The 19,611-nt window shown below is 43.8% G+C and overlaps 1 protein-coding gene across 3 annotated transcripts in view; it reads right to left on the bottom strand.

The window, feature by feature from the left end:
• LOC126282147 (ubiquitin-protein ligase E3A) overlaps nucleotides 1-18,375 on the bottom strand; it is a 126,420-nt gene extending 108,045 nt beyond the window's left edge. The window contains exons 1-3 of one of the 3 annotated variants that reach the window (XM_049981649.1): nucleotides 18,068-18,375; nucleotides 17,791-17,953; nucleotides 17,441-17,693 (exon numbers count right to left, since the gene is read on the bottom strand). In XM_049981649.1, coding sequence (XP_049837606.1) covers nucleotides 17,441-17,693; nucleotides 17,791-17,953; nucleotides 18,068-18,117 — 466 coding nt within the window. In that variant the 5' untranslated portion in view covers nucleotides 18,118-18,375. The remainder of the gene's footprint in view (nucleotides 1-17,440; nucleotides 17,694-17,790; nucleotides 17,954-18,067) is intronic. The other 2 variants (XM_049981650.1, XM_049981651.1) reach the window with 2 other exon arrangements.
• Between the last annotated feature and the right edge of the window lie 1,236 nt (nucleotides 18,376-19,611).

Raw genomic sequence — 19,611 nt, 5'->3', positions numbered from 1 at the left:
GGGTGAGAGGAGCAAGAAGCTAGGAAGGGTGCAGTAAATTGTGGCTGATAGATGGGAGGGACATTCAGCAAAGGGATGAGACAGGGAAAGACAGCAGGATAATGGGATAGGAATGTGGCACAGATGCTCTCACCCTTGGCCCGTGTGTGTGTGTGTGTGTGTGTGTGTGTGTGTGTGTGTGTGTGTGTAGGAAGGAGGGGGATCGTTTGTAATGAAGAGAAATCTTTAGTAGCGTGAGATGAACCTCAAAATAGTGTTACAGGACTGTTATTATTCACACATTTAACAGGACCATTATTGTTCATACATTTACCAGCTCTGCTGCACTCACTATGTAGCTTTTTAAATTGATATGACTACCAACCAGCTATCCACCAGCATGAACAGTCATTGCCACACTGTGACCAAGAGCAAAGTAGATTACCCTTTGGCACAACATGCAGCTGAGCATAATATGCTTGATTTCAATGCCTGCTCCACTATCCAAGCCTTCGTAACACCCCCTCAACCACCAGCTTTTTTGAACTGCACAGATGGGGGTTATCCTTACAATACATTCTCCACTCCCATAATTATCTTGGTGTCAACTATGTTAACATACTGTCCTCACACCCTCCGCCCAACAGTTGGTGTCCCCTATTTCCTGAAATCTCCTCCCCATTCTTTTCTCCCACACTCTGTTTCCTGCCCTCTGCCAATATACCAGCCAAAAATTCTCTGCTCCTCTCTTTTTTTCTCCATCTCAATGCCTCACAACCTCTTGACACCTAACAGAGTTTCTGCCCCCCCCACCCACACACACCTGTACATTATTATCTCATCCGTCCCCTTTCCAGCTCCTCCAGATTGCTGCTTTCATCCCGCGTGATAGATGCATTCTGGCCTGAGCGGCAGGAGTTGGCAGTCGTGTGCATAAGGTGTGCTTTCTTGTGTGTATGAATGGGGTGTGTGTGTCTTTTGATGATGATGGCTGTGGCCAAAAGCATTGTGTAAGTGACTTAATTGTGCCTGTCTGCAACTTAACTCAGCTTCTTTATGGTAAATAGCAACATATCTTTTCCTACATTGTTGATATGCCTACCTAGAGTATCAATTGTTAGATAAAGTTTTGATAAGAGACCTGTAACTGCAATGTGCCATTTGAATGTAAAATACATTTTAAGACTGCATCACATTCAAATCTTCTGCTTCACAGTATGTATACAGCACAGACTGTGAGCTTGCACCTGTGTGTTCTAGAGGAGCTGGTCCATGTGGGACATTGGTGTATCTGCTACATGCTTTCACACACACATTATACACGCATCCATGGAACACCACAGCCAACTCTCCTAGTTGTGAATGTACCAGTTCCTCACAGCCCTTGTATTCTGATGAGAATTGTGTGTGATGGACTATAAACTTTCTCAGCACATGCACCAAGGAGCTCTACAGTTACATACCATAATTATCATGTGGTGGGAGATTTTAAAGTGATCCAATCTTCAAACATTTTTTATTTTACCGATACACTCGTTGGTTTGGTGCTGGTGGTGGTGATCAAACAATGAGGTCATCAGTCCCATGATTTAAAAAGGGAGGAATCAAGGGAGGAACCATGCAAACAGCAAAGTCCAGTCAAGGGGAGGGGATAATGAGCAAATGAAGGGAAAGGAACAGTAGGTTAGCATGAAGAGGAAAGGACAGGAGGGGGATGGGTGGAAATGGGGAGAGCAGAGGTGCTCCAGAAATGCTATGCATAGTGGGGCACCAGCACCGCCACCTGAATGTCCCTGACACCCACACCATACAATAATCATGCTACAACAGGGACAACACCAGGGGAAGAAGACAAAGAAAAGAGGAAACAAAACTGCACAACAGACCACACAAAATGCAGGGAAAAAGGCAGGGAGAACACAGCTGGTGGGGAGGCAAGGTCAACACCTCTATAACCAACGTCTACACCAACTGAGGGCTCAAATTCCAGAGGAAAATTGAAGGACTTAAACCTGAGAGTACAAACCACTTTCATGAAGAAAACTGAGCGCAGACATAATCATGCGAGGGTCATCTGCTAACACCCAAGACGAGGAATGTGGGAGGGCATATTTAGTGTGAAGGTCCACAAGGTAGGGGCAGACAAGCAAAATATGAATCACCATGACGGGAGCCTCACGACTACAAAATGGGGGTGGAGGCAGTGCAACTCCTTGCGGAGTAAGAAACCACAGGTCAACCTAGTATGACCAATACGAAGATGGCAGAGAATGATAGGGAAGAATGCCTTATGGTGTGAGTCTCCCTGACGGCGCAAAGTTTTTTTCTAGACGGCAGGAAGGGTGGGGGGTAGCCTCCCAAGAATCACCCCATGATAGAGCAAAAATGGATTTGATGTAAAGCCACAAATCCGCCTCTGGATGTATCATGGAGAATGGGGATGGGTAGTTGGAAGCCACCCCCTCCCTCCCCCAGACAGATGAGCAGCTAGCTCATTAGTAGGGATACCTACATGGCCAGGAACCTAAAGAAAATCAACTTAACAAGCAGCATCACCAACATCAGTGAGAAAGTCATGGATGGCAGAGACCAAGGAGTTGCGGGAGAAACTCTGAGAAACAGCCTGAAGGCCACTATTCAGTCTGTACATAATAAAACTCGGCTGAGTGAGGGCTGTTTAAGGAAGCAGAGGGCCCGGAAGTTTGCCATCAACTGCGGAAGTAAACACCCCACATCTGGCAGGCAAGAAGAGATGGTGTTCCATGCCAACAGGAGACATTAAGGCATATGCCACATAATGAATCGATTTAGAGCCTTGGTGCAAAAAACAATGGCATCTTGAAACCAATGGCATTTTGAAACTCCTGCATGAGTAATTGTAACAAACAATGGAACACCGTTGGAGCAGTAGAGGCTTTTGGATCCCTAAGAAATCCGTCTGGATCCAACACTGAGCAACTAATCAAGGAGGGACGATCAGGAGAGAATGTGGGGAAGAGGACGAGGAGGAAATGTGGAAGTCTCAGCAGAGAGAAGTGAGGCAGAGCTCAAACAGTAAACCCAACCGAGGGATGCAGCAAGTGGGTGACTGTCCAAAGCCATGAAAAGAAGAGAATAGGAGGGGTGAGCAGGGGAAGAGTGGATAGCAATGACATGGGAAACCAGGAGCTGGGACCACGAAATCAAAAGGGAAGCGATCCCAGTGCCAACCAGATGACTATCGACAAGGTTAGTGCAAAACGGATACCATAATGGTGAACTGGATCCAAGAGGAACAGCATGGAAAAGGCAGCTGATCTATAGAATTGACAACCACACTCAAGACAAGACAGAAGTAATGCATGGAATAGGTGGAGAAGGGTTGAACGATTTACATCTCAAAAGGTGTGGGTAAGGAAGTGATGGACAAAGTTTACAGAAAAAGCCAATCTTCAGATGGTAGATATGGGGAAACCAAGTAAGTCTGTTGTCACAAAGAAGACCCAAAAAATGGAACTGGGGGACCACAGTCAGTCAGCAAGCGGGTCCGTGAGCGAGCGAGCGGGAGGGAGGGAGGGCGGGCGACAGATACAGGTGGCCTGTCAGAAGGGAGACGGAGATTGCAAACCATGACTGCAGAATCCAAGTGGACATGAACAGCAACTGGTTCCAATGGGTTATGAAGTGGGATCCATGTACAAACAACATCTGTAAGGACCAACATGCAGACGCCACTGGAAGCCCACAAAGGGCTGACCCAGTTCCAACACAAGGCACAGAACCCACAAAGGGTCACCGAGTAAGCATCTTTAAAATGAGATTCCTGTAGAATGACAGAAATGACCTAGTAAAAGGCAATAAGGGACTGCAGTTGTGGGAGTTGAAGGTAGTAACCATTACAATTCCATTGATTAAGGATGGAGTAGGTATCCAAATGTGAGGCATGTTGGTTGGAGGGAATCACACTTCCGGATCACCATCCATTATCACCAAGGACGGGGTCGGTGTGGCATCCAGAAATAAAAGGTCAGACTCAGGTTGCAAGGTGAGAGATGGCACCTCTGGGGGCTATGGGGGAGGCGGATCCCAGGAAGGAGCCTCGTCTCTGTGGGCACCAAAGACGGCTGCACTCCTTCAGCCGGGAGGGGGAGTCATACCTTTTGGGGAGGGCGAGGGAACAGCAGGGGAGGGGGGAGGAGAGCAGGATGGGACTGGGGTAAGGAAGAGGGAGGAGGGAAAAGGACGTAACAGAGGCAAAAGTGGATGTCATGGACACACAGTGAAGTCAGTCGTATGTTTGACCAGCCTCAGTGTAAGATAAATTATCAAGGAACTTACACTCCGAGACCTTATTTTCATTCTTATAAGCCAGGCAATCTGGTGGAGCACAGAGAGTAACAGTCATCACAATTAACACACATGGGTGGCAGAACACAGGCTCCCTCACAGAATGGGTGTCCACAGTCACCACGCAGAGAGTCCTCGGTACATTGGGAAAACACTAGCACAAAACGCACACACTGAAAGCACCTCATGTGTGGCAGGTTGCATGGCTTCACATGACACCATTAACACTTTACCTTTATCTTCTCCAGGAGTGCTTCTCCTTTGAAAGCCATAATAAAGGTGTAGCTACAGGTGCAGATGTCCTTCCGACTTTTCTGCACATGAAATGATTTACTCCTCATGGCCTGCAATTCTTCATCAGTTTGAAGCACGAGTCCCTATGATAAACGACTTCCTGGACGAGACGAAGAACTGGTGAGGTGTAATAAGCACTGGGACATTGTAAAGACTATCACAATCACAGAGCTGCACATTGGGTGGCAAATGCAGCTATGATCATCAAGGAACCTGACTGTTCTCTTACTGAGACACTCCACTTTGCCAAACTTGTCTTCAGTATTTTCCACACAAAAAATAGCTGCTTTGTAATGCTGAGTGTGTTCTCATCCATCCTGGTACAAACCAGATAGTGTGGAAAGTGTTTCACCCAAAGCTGGCGACCTAGACCACCTCCCAGGGTGTAGCCATGGAAGGGAAGGTTGCAGGGTCATAAAAGTTGCATTCTATGATCCATTACCAATCTAAGAGATGGCCATCGAAAAGGGTGCTGCCGGAAGGTGTTATGCTCAGAATGACATGCAACCACTCCTATGCATAACATGGGGAGGCAGCAGCTAGGTGTCAGAAGGGTAATCCCAGTGTTGAAATTGGGCTAAGCCAGATGGGTACATAACAGTGCCACCAAATGGACTGGTGACCTAGTGGGGTGGAGGAGGACTACGGCAGAGAGGAATCCACACAGTAGACACTAAGGGGGGAATTCTTCCCCAAACAGTTCACACTACAGACAGAAAATGTAGAATAAATCATCTCCGAAAGGGGACCACAAACGATGAAAGAGGAAAGGAAACAAAACTGCAATACATACATGAAAACAGGTGGGTAGCCACCCCTGCAAAATCATAGTTATAATGGTATACAAAATTCTTGGATGTTGGTTGCATATGCAAAGGGAAGACCACTGGTCAGTCAGCATGGCTGACGAAAATGTCGAACATATCCAAGATGCGTTCCCATGGAGCCCTCTGAAGTCCACAAGACAGGCAGTCCAGTAACTTCCACTTCCTCGGTTGGTTGGTTTGTTTAAAAGAGGGAAGAAGGGAGCAAATTATGAATTCATCGGTATCCTGTTCCAAAGGAAATAATGCCACGAGGGTGAGAATAAGACAATGAGACTTACAGCACAAAACAGAATAAAAGGAAAAACCACAACAACGACTGGAGGGCAACAAACACTTAAACGGACAAAAGGGGAAAAGAAAACCACAAAGACGCTAGAAACAGGTAGAAGATGTTAAAACAAGATAGCAGGTTACCATGGCTGGCTGACCATGAGGTTAATAAGGAAAAGCCAGCCACTCTGCAACACACTAAAACCTCCACCCTGAAAGCACTAGGGTGGAGGACACACAGGGACAAAGGACATGTGCTAAAACTTAAAGAAAATGTTAAAACTCAACCTCACAAATAAAACCACAGAGCTGCTGTGAGAGGTGCACACGGAGGTCTTACACACATTCGTAGTTTTCTTAATGCCACACAGCTTGTTGTGCGTACTGAGGTTATGCCATTTCGTCTCCCAAAGCAGCAAACCTTGCGGCGTAGTTCTCAATGCAGGTCAGTTTCAGAGAAGCCAATCTCTAGTTGACCTGGGATCCAGACAAACACCACTGAATGACTGGACCGTCCCACAGCATAGATGGAGTCCTGGATGGTTGCAATCAAAGGATGACTGGGGTATCACTGGTCGAAAGCTTGTAGGCTGCTCAAGGATTCACTACACAGGAGAAATGACTCACCTGGGCATGAGCGGATGTGCTCAAGAGCACGAGATATGGCCACCAGCTCTGCATTGAAAACACTGCAGCCATCTGGTAAGGAGTGCTGTTCTATATGTCCTCCATGAACATAGGCAAAGCCAATGAGACCATCAGCCATCAGTGTAAACCACTTCATGGCCCAAGTAAATGTCGAGAAGCAAGAGGAAGTCACAGCAGAGAGTCACAGGGTTAAAAGAGTCCTTAGGGCTATGTGAAAGGTCCAGACGAAGCAGTGGCCTATGTGTATACAATGGAGGTGTTCGTGAATGAACCTCAAGTATAGGTGGTAAAGGCAAGGACTCCAGTTTGGAGAAAAGGGATCGCACATGAACTGCAATTGTAAACCCTGACCTGGGCTGCCGATGAGGGAGATTAACTGCCATGGGCAGGAAAAGGAGACGGTAATTCGGATGCACAGGAGAATTACAAACGTGTGCAACGTAACTGGAGAGCAATTGCACACGCCTAACCTGAATCTTAGAAGAAAGATTAAGGAAAGGCAAACCTACGTTTCTAGCATTTGTAGACTTCAAGAAAGCTTTTGACAATGTTGATTGGAATACTCTCTTTCAAATTCTGAAGGTGGCAGGGGTAAAATACAGGGAGCGAAAGGCTATTTACAATTTGTACAGAAACCAGATGGCAGTTATAAGAGTCGAGGGGCATGAAAGGGAGCAGTGGTTGGGAAGGGAGTGAGATAGGGTTGTAACCTATCCCCGATGTTATTCAATCTGTATATTGAACAAGCAATAAAGGAAACAAAAGAAAAGTTCGGAGTAGGTATTAAAATCCATGGAGAAGAAGTAAAAACTTTGAGGTTCACCAGTGACATTGTAATTCTGTCAGAGACAGCAAAGGAGTTGGAAGAGTAGCTGAACGGAATGGACAGTGTCTTGAAAGGAGTGTATAAGATGAATATCATCAAAAGCAAAACGAGAATAATGGAATGTAGTCGAATTAAGTCGGGTGATGCTGAGGGAATTAGATTAGGAAATGAGACACTAAAAGTAGTAAAGGAGTTTTGCTATTTGGGGAGCAAAATAACTGATGATGGTCGAAGTAGAGAGGATATAAAATGTAGACTGGCAATGCCAAGGAAAGTGTTTCTGAAGAAGAGAAATTTGTTAATATCGAGTATAGATTTAAGTGTCAGGAAGTCGTTTCTGAAAGTATTTGTATGGAATGTAGCCATGTATGGAAGTGAAACATGGACGATAAATAGTTTGGAGAAGAATAGAATAGAAGCTTTCGAAATGTGGTGCTACAGAAGAATGCTGAAGATTAGATGGGTAGATTACATAACTAATGAGGAGGTATTGAATAGAATTAAGGGGAAGAGGAGCTTGTGGCACAACTTGACTAGATGAAGGGATCGGTTGGTAGTACATGTTCTGAGACATCGAGGGATCACCAATTTAGTATTGGAGGGCAGCAAGGAGGGTAAAAATCGTAGAGGGAGACCAAGAGCTGAATACACTAAGCAGATTCAGAAGGATGTAGGCTGCAGTATATACTGGGAGTAGGCTGCAGTATATACTGGGAGATGAAGAAACTTGCACAGGATAGAGTAGCATGGAGAGCTGCATCAAACCAGTCTCAGGACTGAAGACCACAACAACAAAAACAACAATAACAACAACCTGCAATGGACTCCAGCCTCCACCAGGACAATGGTCACTGGACTCGTCCTAAACGCTCCTGTCGCTAGGCAAACGCCACAGTGGTGCACTGGGTCAAAAAATACAATGCTGAGGGTGCTGCCGATCCATAAACCACACAACCATAGTCAAGGCAGGATTGAACAAGGGCTCTGTATAGCCGCAGCAGCGTAGAGCGACCTGCACCCCAGTTGGTGTTGCTCAGACAGCGGAGGGCATTGAGTTGCTGCCAGCACTTCCGCTTAAGCTGATGGAGGTGAGGAAGCCAAGTCAATTCGGCGTCGAAAATCAGTCCTAAGAATCGATGTATCTCCACTACAGTGAGTGGATCATCATTAAGGTCAAGTTTTGGTTCCAGATGAACGATATGACACCAACAGAAGTGCGTAACACATGACTTTGCGGCCAAAAACTGGAAACTGTGGGCTAGAGCCCATGACTGTGCCTTGTGGATTGCTCCCTGTAAGCGGCGCTCAGCAACACCAGTACTGGTGGAGCAGTACGAAACGCAGATGTTGTCTGCATACACAGAAGGCGAGACGGTTGGCCTTACAGTTGCTGGTAGACAATTAATGGCAACTAAAAATAGAGATACACTCAATACGGAGCCCTGCGGGAGCCCATTCTCCTGGATATGGGGGGAACCATGGGAGTCACCAACTTGGACACTGATAGTACGAAGCGACAGGAAATTCTGGATAAAAATTGGGAACGGTCCTTGGAGACTCTGGTGCCAGTAGGCACATGACTCCAGGAGCCAACCCAACCGCCGACACACCGTACATTTCAGCAGCTTGCAAAGAACGTTGGTGAGTCTGATGGGCCAATAGCTATCCACATCAAATGGATTTTTACTGGGTTTAAGCACCGGAATGATGGTGCTCTCCAACCAATTGAATGGAAAAACACCATCATACCAGATCCAGTTGAAGATGATGATGAGATGTCGCTTGTACTAAGATGAAAGATGTTTAATCATCTGACTGTGCATTCAATCTGGCTCAGGAGCTGTGTCGGAGAACGTGCAAGGGCACTGAGTAGCTCCCGCTCTGTAAACAGGGCGTTATAGGGTTCACTGTGGCGTGTAGCGAATGAGAGGACTTTCCTTTCCATCTGCCATTTGATGGTAAGAAATGCAGGGGTGTAGTTCTCTGACGCAGAGGCCCGAACATAGTGCTCAGCAATTGTGTTTGTGTTGGTAGATAACGCGTCATCGATGTTAATCTCAGGGACACCTGTTGGAGTCTGGATCCCAAAAAGAAGTCTGATCTTCGTCCAGACTTGAGAGGGTGATGCATGGCACCCAATGGTCGAGACGTATCTCTCCCAACACTCCTGATACCATCTTTTGATAAGCTGGAGAACATGGGCACAGAGCCACTTAAAGGCAATGAGGTGCTCCAGGGAAGCGTGCCGCTTATGCCTCTGTAGAGCTCACCAACACTTCTCAATTGCCTCAGCGACTTCCAGCAACCACCAAGGGACCACCTTTTCCCAGGGACATCCTAAATAGCAAGGGATCGCGATTTCTGTTGTAGTAACAATTGTTGTAGTCACCTGCTCAACCGTCACATCGATGTTACTGTGTGGGGGAAGAGTCAATGGTGACTGCACAGGTCAAAGTTTCCCAGTCTGCCTTGTTTAAAGCCAATCTGGATAGGTGTCCATGGGCCTGATGCCAGGGCAGTGAAAGGAAGATGGGGAAGTGGTCACTACCACACAGGTCATCATGTGCTCTCCAGTGGATAGATGGGAGAAGTCCTGGGCTGCAAATGGATAAATCAATGGCCAAGTAACTACTACGAGCCACACAGAAGTGTGTGGCGCCCAAAGTCTTTAAGAGGCAAAGGTCGAACTGAGACAGTAAAGTTTCAACAGCTCTGCCTTGGCCAGTAAGTACGGTGCCACTCCACAAGGGGTTATGGGCATTAAAATCTCCCAGGAGTAGGAAAGGTTTAGGGAGATGATCAATCAATGCAGCTAATACGTTCTGGGTTACTGCACCATCTGGAGGAAGATACACATTGCAGACAGTTATTTCCTTCGCCATCCTTATTCTGACAGCCACAGCTTCATGGCAGCCCCACCACAACGGACTGGCTACCATGTTGGCTATCAGATGCAAAGAAGTCCATAGTCATCGTCGGTGCAAAAAGTGACACTGTATATTGCATGGTGGAAAACGGCACCCAGGAAGATGTGCAGTGCGATGACAAGAAAGTGGGCTAAAGATCTCAAGGCTTGATGGACACAATGCACCATGTCAAGCGCCCTTCCCAATTGGCTCACTCTTGGGGAAAATTTTGAAAAATGGAGGTCAAACCCTACAGGGAACCATCACATAAAGGCCTAAATGTGAGAGACTCCTTTTTGTCACCTCTCACGACAAGCAGGAATACCTCTGGCCTATTCTAATCTCCGAACCTACAGGGGGGGCCACTTCCTCGAAACAATGGTCTGTTGTGTTCTGAAATGACATTTGCATGCAAACCTTGTAAGTTGCAGTTATTGCAGCACTTGCTTTCCAGTGATATTAACAGAAGGTATGGATTTTGAATTTCATTTCTCCAGGACAAGTCAAATAAAATGGACTCACAGAAACTGAGTGTATTTTGTGCCGTTTCTGTTCAAAGTTCATGGATCTTTCTTTTTTTGTAGAGGGAACTATGACACGAATCTTATACCTGGACATGCTGCAAAACTGATTGTTTTTCTAAACATTAAGAGGAATTCAATGACTTCACTTTTGCACATGACAGCACCTCACCTCACTTTCAGCTTGAGGTGCAGTGTTATCTTAACTCCACCATTCCACAACATTGTATTGGAAGAAGTGGACAACACCATCTCGTTTACTGCCTTTGGCATCCCACACCAGGCCTCACGCCTTGCAATTTTTTTTTTTGTGGGGGTACGTAAGTGATAAAGAGCCCTTGAGCCACCTATGGCAGCTACCCTTCAACATCTGAGAAGCTGAATTGTTGAGGCTGTCGATTCAGTAAACAGGGACCCATTGATTCACGAGTGGAGTGAAATGGAGTACCGTTTCAGTATTTCTCAAGGAACGTATGGTGCTAATGTCAAATGTATGGCACAGTGTCTGTGCAAACATTAAAGTTTGAACATTCCTTTATCCAGTGCCAGGAGCAATGTGTTTCTATATTTCATAATTTACCCGTAATAAAAAACTGAAATTCAACTGTTTTACATTAGAAATGCCATTTTTTTATTGGTCCCTGGCCACAAACCCAAAAATTCTGCACTTGTCCCATTACTTTCACATTGTTTCTGGAATTATTTTTGTGTAATGGGACTGTATTCCTGTATGCATCCAATGGGAAGATCAGTTTTCTTTACTACTTTGTTGGCATAAAAATGTGACAAATGCCTAATCTACAGCTATTGTTTAGTAGATGTTTTAGCCAAACGCTACTCTGTAATGCATATCCAGGTCTAATTTACGTTGGGCAGTAATAGTTTCATAGTGAGTTGTGCAGACCAACAAATGTGATGACAGGGAAGGAAATTTGGCTTTAGTTACTGTAAAGTTGAACTGGCAATTTCCAATGTGGTGATCTCAGGTTACATATATGTCCACTCGGCACAGTAATTTCACCTGTACGTGAAAGCCAATAAAATGGCCCACCTTTGTAAATGTACAACACACTAAACCATTGTAACGAATCATTTGGTGATCACTTTGAAATGTCATCTCAGTTTCTTGAAGTATTTATATAAATATGACAATATGATGATACACAACCACCCGCAATTCTACATCTACACGGACAGTCTGTGAATCACATATAAGCGCCTGGCAGAGGGTTCATCAAACCACCTTCACATTTCTCTATTATTCCAATATCGTATAGCGCACGGAAAGAACGAACACCTATGTCTTCCCGTACCAGCTCTGCTTTCCCTTATTTTATCGTGGTGATCGTTTCTCCCTATGTAGGTCGGTGTCAACAAAATATTTTCGCGTTCAGAGGAGAAAGTTGGTCATTGGAATTTCGTGAGAAGATTCCATCTCAACGAAAAATGCCTCACTTTTAATGATTTCCAGCCCAAATCCTGTATCATTACTGTGACACTCTCTCCCATGTTCTGCGATAATACACTCCTGGAAATTGAAATAAGAACACCGTGAATTCATTGTCCCAGGAAGGGGAAACTTTATTGACACATTCCTGGGGTCAGATACATCACATGATCACACTGACAGAACCACAGGCACATAGACACAGGCAACAGAGCATGCACAATGTCGGCACTAGTACAGTGTATATCCACCTTTCGCAGCAATGCAGGCTGCTATTCTCCCATGGAGACGATCGTAGAGATGCTGGATGTAGTCCTGTGGAACAGCTTGCCATGCCATTTCCACCTGGCGCCTCAGTTGGACCAGCGTTCGTGCTGGACGTGCAGACCGCGAGAGACGACGCTTCATCCAGTCCCAAACATGCTCAATGGGGGACAGATCCGGAGATCTTGCTGGCCAGGGTAGTTGACTTACACCTTCTAGAGCACGTTGGATGGCACGGGATACATGCGAACGTGCATTGTCCTGTTGGAACAGCAAGTTCCCTTGCCGGTCTAGGAATGGTAGAACGATGGGTTCGATGACGGTTTGGATGTACCGTGCACTATTCAGTGTCCCCTTGACGATCACCAGAGGTGTACGGCCAGTGCAGGACATCGTTCCCCACACCAGGATGCCGGGTGTTGGCCCTGTGTGCCTCGGTCGTATGCAGTCCTGATTGTGGCGCTCACCTGCACGGCGCCAAACACGCATACGACCATCATTGGCACCAAGGCAGAAGCGACTCTCATCGCTGAAGACTACACGTCTCCATTCGTCCCTCCATTCACGCCTGTCGCGACACCACTGGAGGCGGGCTGCACGATGTTGGGGCGTGAGCGGAAGACGGCCTAACGGTGTGCGGGACCGTAGCCCAGCTTCATGGAGACGGTTGCGAATGGTCCTCGCCGATACCCCAGGAGCAACAGTGTCCCTAATTTGCTGGGAAGTAGCGGTGCGGTCCTCTACGGCACTGCGTAGGATCCTACGATCTTGGCGTGCATCCGTGCGTCGCTACTGTCCGGTCCCAGGTCGACGGGCACGTGCACCTTCCGCCAACCACTGGCGACAACATCGATGTACTGTGGAGACCTCATGCCCCACGTGTTGAGCAATTCGGCGGTACGTCCACCCGGCCTCCCGCATGCCCACTATACGCCTTCGCTCAAAGTCCGTCAACTGCACATACGGTTCACGTCCACGCTGTCGCGGCATGCTACCAGTGTTAAAGATTGCGATGGAGCTCCGTATGCCATGGCAAACTGGCTGACACTGACGGCGGCGGTGCACAAATGCTGCGCAGCAAGCGCCATTCGACGGCCAACACCGCGGTTCCTGGTGTGTCCGCTGTGCCGTGCATGTGATCATTGCTTGTACAGCCCTCTCGCAGTGTCCGGAGCAAGTATGGTGGGTCTGACACACCCGTGTCAATGTGTCCTTTTTTCCATTTCCAGGAGTGTACAAAATGTGATGCCTTTCTTTGAACTTTTTCGATGTACTCCATCAGTCCTATCTGGTAAGAATCCCACACTGCGCAGCGATATTCTAAAAGAGGATGGACAAGCGTAGTGTAGGCAGTCTCCTTAGTAGATCTGTTACATTTTCTAAGTGTCCTGCCAATAAAACGCAGCCTTTGGTTAGCCTTCCCCACAACATTTTCTGTGTGTTCCTTCCAATTTAAGTTCTTCGTAATTGTAATACCTAGGTATTTAGTTGAATTTACGGCTTTTAGATTGGACTGATTTATCATGTAACCAAAATTTAACGGGTTCCTTTTAGCACTCATATGGATGACCTCACACTTTTCGTTATTTAGGGTCAACTGCCACTTTTTGTACCATTCAGATATCTTTTCTAAATCATTTAGCAGTTTGTTTTCATCTTCTGATGACTTTATTAGTTGATAAATGACAGCACTATCTGCAAACAACCGAAGATGGCTACTTAAATTGTCTCCCAAATCGTTCATATAGATAAGGAACAGCAAAGGACCTATATCACTACCTTGGGGAAAGCCAGAAATCACTTCTGTTTTACTCTATGACTTTCCTTCAATTACTATGAACTGTGACCTGTCTGGGAGGAAATCACAAATCCAGTCACATAACGGAGACAATATTCCATAAGCATGCAATTTTACTACAAGCCGCTTGTGTGGTACAGTGTCAAAAGCCTTCGGGAAATCCAGAAATACGGAATTGATCTCAAATCCCTTGTCAATAGCACTCAACACTTCATGTGAATAAAGAGCTAGTTGTGTTTCACAGGAACGAGGTTTTCTAAGCCCATGCCGACTGTGTTAATAGACCATTTTCTTTGAGGTAATTCATAAAGTTTGAACACAATATATCTTCCAAAATCCTGCTGCATATCGACATTAATGATATGGGCCTGTAATTTTGTGGATTACTCCTACTACCTTTCCTGAATAGTGGTGTGACCTGTGCAACTTTCCAGTCTTTGGCTACGGACCTTTCGTCGAGCGAACGGTTGTCTATGATTGTTACATATGGAGCTAATGCATCAGCATACTCCAAAAGGGACCTAATTAGTATACAGTATGGACCAGAAGTAATTTAAGTTGCTTCACTTCTCCAAGAATATTTACTTGTATTACTCATGTTGGCAGCTACTCTCGATTCGAATTCTGGAATATTTACTTCGTCATCTTTCGTGAAGACATTTCGGAAGGCTGTGTTTAGTAACTCTGCTTTGGCAGCACTGTCTTTGATAGTATCTCCATTGCTATCGCGCAGAGAAGGCATTGATTGCTTCTTGCCGTTAACATACTTCACATACGATCAGAATCTCCTTGGACTTTCTGCCAGGTATCGAGACAGCTTCGTAGTGGAAACTGTTATAAGCATATTGCATTGAAGTCCGCACTAAATTTCAAGCTTTTGTAAAAGATTCCCAATCTTTGTGATTTTGCGTCTGTTTAAATTCGGCATATTTGTTTCATTGTCTCTGCAACAGTGTTCTAACCAGTTTTGTGTACCAAGGATGATCCTCCGTCGTTTGTTAATTTATTTGGTATAAATCTCTCAACTGGTGCCGATACTATTTCTTTGAATTCAAGCCACATCTTTCTACTCTTATGTTATTAATTTTGAATGAGTGGAGATTATATTATAGGTATATTTTTCGCTTATTTTTTGAGGATCTGGAGATTGTAGTACTCATTCTCGCTATAACAACCCCGTGTTCACTAATCCCTGTATCAGTTTTGATGCTCATTATTAACTCAGGTTTATTTGTTGCTAAGAGGTCAAGTGTGTTTTCACACCCATTTACTATTTTTGGAGAATGCGTTTAGTTGGTTTAAATCAACTACAACACCACAGGGTGTTTTTAATTATTCCCAGCTCCACATTGACAAGGAGAGAGCCCCAGTGGTGGGACCAACTTTTGGAAACCACCTACGTGGTGATGTGTGTTAAAATTATCACACCCAGCAGGCATTCACCATGGTGGGCCCTCATTAGAGAGTAATTGATGGGGGAAGAAAATTTGTAATTTCATGTGATGTTCAATACTAAAAAAAAGAGAAGAATTATGGAGAGTGGTTGCACGGTGTAAGGCCTTCACATGCTGAAGGTCACTGGTTCGAATCTCATCATGTGCCTTAAATCTGTTCTATTTTTAAATATTTATCAAAATAACTGATCATTATTTATATTCAATTAATTGGTTTAAATTTATTTCTTATTTCTGTTTCTTTGTCATATCATAATTTATCATTTTTTTCATCTGTTCTCATTTTTTCTTTGTGTCAATCTTTTTCAGCTTGGAACTTTAGTGAATGTGAATTTAATTATACTTATCTATTACAATATTTAAATCTCTGAAAATGACAATCTACTGGCTAAAAACAAAACATGAAATTATCTATTTACATCGGCTGTGCTACAGTGTCAAAACATTTTTCATTACAAGGTTTTTTATGGTAATTACGGTACAAACATTTAAAACATAGCCTTAATTCCTAATGCACTATGGACAAAACAACGGAGATGAAGATTTAAACAAAAGAAGGAATTCAACAAAAATGAGGAACAGAAATAATGATTGCAATAACATGGACCAAAAGGTTGAACAATTAAAGAAATTAAATCAAAATTAATTAAAATCACATTAACAAAGATTTCAAGTTCAAAATGAATGACAGGGAGGAAAAAGAGCAAACGAAGAAGCTGATATGATGATTAAAATGATGTGAAATGGGAATACAAATAAGAAATTACATTTAATCCAATTAACTGAATTACAATAATGAGCAAATTAACTACAATACATATTTAAAAATAAAAAATTAAAATACATGACGAGATTCAAACCCATGAGCTTCTGCATTTCATTACACCAACAACCAGTCAATATGATGCTACTATTGAGCGCCATACAAAACTCTGTAATTTTCTTCGTCAATAACTCACAAATGAGTGCCTACCAGGGTGAATGGCTGCAGGTGTGATAGCTGGAACATTAACCTATACCACAGTACAGATGTTTTAAAAAAGTCTATCAAACTGCTGGGGACCTCTCCTTGTGAGTACAACAATGGCATCACTCTGCACTCAGTACTTATCCCCAGTACCAAACTACAGTAACTCAAGAAACAGAAGTTATCTGTTAGATATTTCAGCATTTTTCTCACACCTGCTTGCCACTTCATCATCGTAAAAATGGTTCCACATCAAATCTGTGATTCATATAGGACAGTATTGTGTCCTACCACATAAGTTTCTTTAGGATTGTTATCATTTCAGTCACTGATGAGAGAAAAGAATGGTCGCTTATACCCCTTGTGTGGGGACAGTTATTAATCTAATTTTACATTCACTGTCTCTAGTAGGACGCATATGCGGGAGACAGTGATATTGAATGATAGTGATGAGCACAGCAGAACATCTAACTACAGACTATGAGGCTGTCTACGCTATTATAGGTTAAATCAGTTAGGTAAATGGTAAACACACGATTTTCATTCATTCAAAAAGGTACACAATAATACTGTGTGTCTGGTTATACAGAGTATGTAATCCCATACAGAAAATGTAGGTTACATTCTTCAAAACCAATCATAATTTGTTGATTCAAACAGTATTATCTGTTCCTCTCAACCTAGTTCTGAAATAATAGTTTCAGGTTCCTGATATGGCTTAAGAGAGAAAAATGAAATGTATGCCAATTTCCATTGCTTCACGAATGTCTCAGTATATATTTGTTTATGCAAAGATAAATTCAGGCCTTGTTCACAACTTTTCAGTAACAAATTTCGTCAATATCTTTACATAGGAAAAATAGAAACCATTTAGATGCTAAAATGAAAATTAATATTGTGCCATCTTCCTTACCTGTACAGTGTGCTGAATCATTCGTCTCCAATTTATTGAGAATGGTAAATACTTTAGTTGGGGTTATTGCACCCATGCACGAGTCATTCTTTGTCACATCATCTCCCTTCACTGAATCCTTTTCATTATTTTTGGTCGTCATGGTTTGCTGTGTCCTTGCAACTTTTGTAGGCTGTGCATCACAAAGTCGTGCTTCCTGAGAGAACAACTGAATGGCCTGTACAGCTGCCTGGTTTGGTGTCAACGACTTAACCTGTTCACCACGAAATTAACACGTTAGTTACGTAAATAAACCAGAATAAATTCAATGTAACATATAACCAATAGGAAATCACACAATGTTTACATACTTTCCCACTCGACGCACAAAATTCATTATCACAGTTGGTGTTACCACAGCCATCGGTTAACTGGTAAAAATAACGCTCTATCAATTTCTTGGCAGCTGCTCGCTTCATTGTGTCTGTTGAATGCGACGTTGATGTTAACTCTGAAGACGATGCAGCTGAAGAACTACACGCATCACAATACGCAGTCAGCAGATTAAGAAACGTAGTAAAATACGCATTTCAAAGATATCCGTATATTTATGTTTCCACGACGTTAGCTACACACCACTCAACGTACCTTGAGGCCTCGCCGTCCTCCCTTTCGTGTTCCTTGTTTTGTGAGCTCATAGAATGTTGTTGACTGCGCAGCACAGAATTTATAAAATCGTAAGCAAAATTTGTGTATTGCTTAAAATACAAAGGTTACTATGCAGAACTGTACACGAACATTTAATCATGGGCATCAAAACAAATAATTTAAAGACAGGTCTGCAAATATAATTGATCGATAAGTTTGGCTGGGACGATAGGAACTGCAAAGATGCTACACCTGGAAGCACGCATAACATCTCTGCATTCGGCTGTTTGAAGCACAACACTATACTTGCCGCGAAGGTACGTACACACACTTCCCTATCCGGCGTGTCACTCCCCGTTTCCAACGAATTTCTCCTTGTGTTTACAGGAATAATGAACTGATCATGAAAACATGTCCATTTTGTATACTATTGTTTTTAGTTTCAAAACAAAATATGTAATGAATGGGAATCAGGTGGCTTTTGTTTTATTTGATGGTGGTATACCTGCTACAGGTGTATTTATTGAAAGTAAAAGAATCACAGTCACAAAAACGGAAAAGTAATGGTAGCAGGGAAATCAAGTACGTATGAACGCATTCAATAGCTGCAGCTCAGACAGAAAACCATATGAAAATGAATTGTCCGCACAGTACGGAATTGCGATTCCAATTCTGTCAAGAGACCGAGGAGGGGTGTTAGTATAGCGCTGTGTTAAAATCGATCTAGAGCTGTCGACTGATATGTTCGATATTACTTGTACGGATTCCTTATCGTTCCCTGTCAGAAATGTCAAGGACTAAAAACTATAAAAAGAGACTTGTTGCTACAGTACTGGAAATATCTGCACAGTCGTTTATTGTAATTTTATTTTCTGAAACCGAAGGGAAGAGAAAGTCATTGCAGTGACAAATTCATTAAAACATTTTCTCGAAAGAAAGGCCATCAAGTTCCAGACGGCATGCGAATGTCGGATGTATGGTCCACAGTGATTTTTTATTATCTTTTTGCAGCGAGCAGGTCTTCGTAATTGCCTATCTTTTTACATTCAACTCATGCACAGTTATGCATGTTTCGCTTCCGTATACTTCATCACTCATTTTTCTCAGTATATTGACCATTCTGTTTCCGCTGTCATTAAATGCATTTCTTGGGTTAAGCACTTTTGATACAAATGACTGTAGTGAAACATTTGTCTGAGGCACAAGTACAAAGATCTACGCAGTGATTAGAACGAGTTAGTATAAATTCCGTATTACGGCGCAAAGCACTGACCTCAGGATGGAAGCCAGCGGTACTGAACGCGCACGTTCCACCGCCCTCTTCCGCTCGCTGCGGTCAACCGCCTCGGGAACTAGCCGCGTCCTATTTATACGCCAAGTTCGTTGACGCAAGTTCGTAAGAAACAAAAGACCGCCGCGCTTTCAATGCATTCGAAATCATACAGTTCCTTGGTGATATTACACCGGGTTGTTTTCCCTGTATCCATTAGAGATTCGTCAAGGATCGTGCTAACTTATATTGCTTGCTGGTCATCATATTAATA

The sequence above is a fragment of the Schistocerca gregaria genome, chromosome 7, assembly GCF_023897955.1.
Source record: "Schistocerca gregaria isolate iqSchGreg1 chromosome 7, iqSchGreg1.2, whole genome shotgun sequence".
Taxonomy (NCBI): Eukaryota; Metazoa; Arthropoda; class Insecta; order Orthoptera; family Acrididae; genus Schistocerca; species Schistocerca gregaria.
The sequence above is the reverse complement of the archived record's forward strand: the minus strand, read 5'-3'. Positions and strand labels throughout refer to the sequence as shown.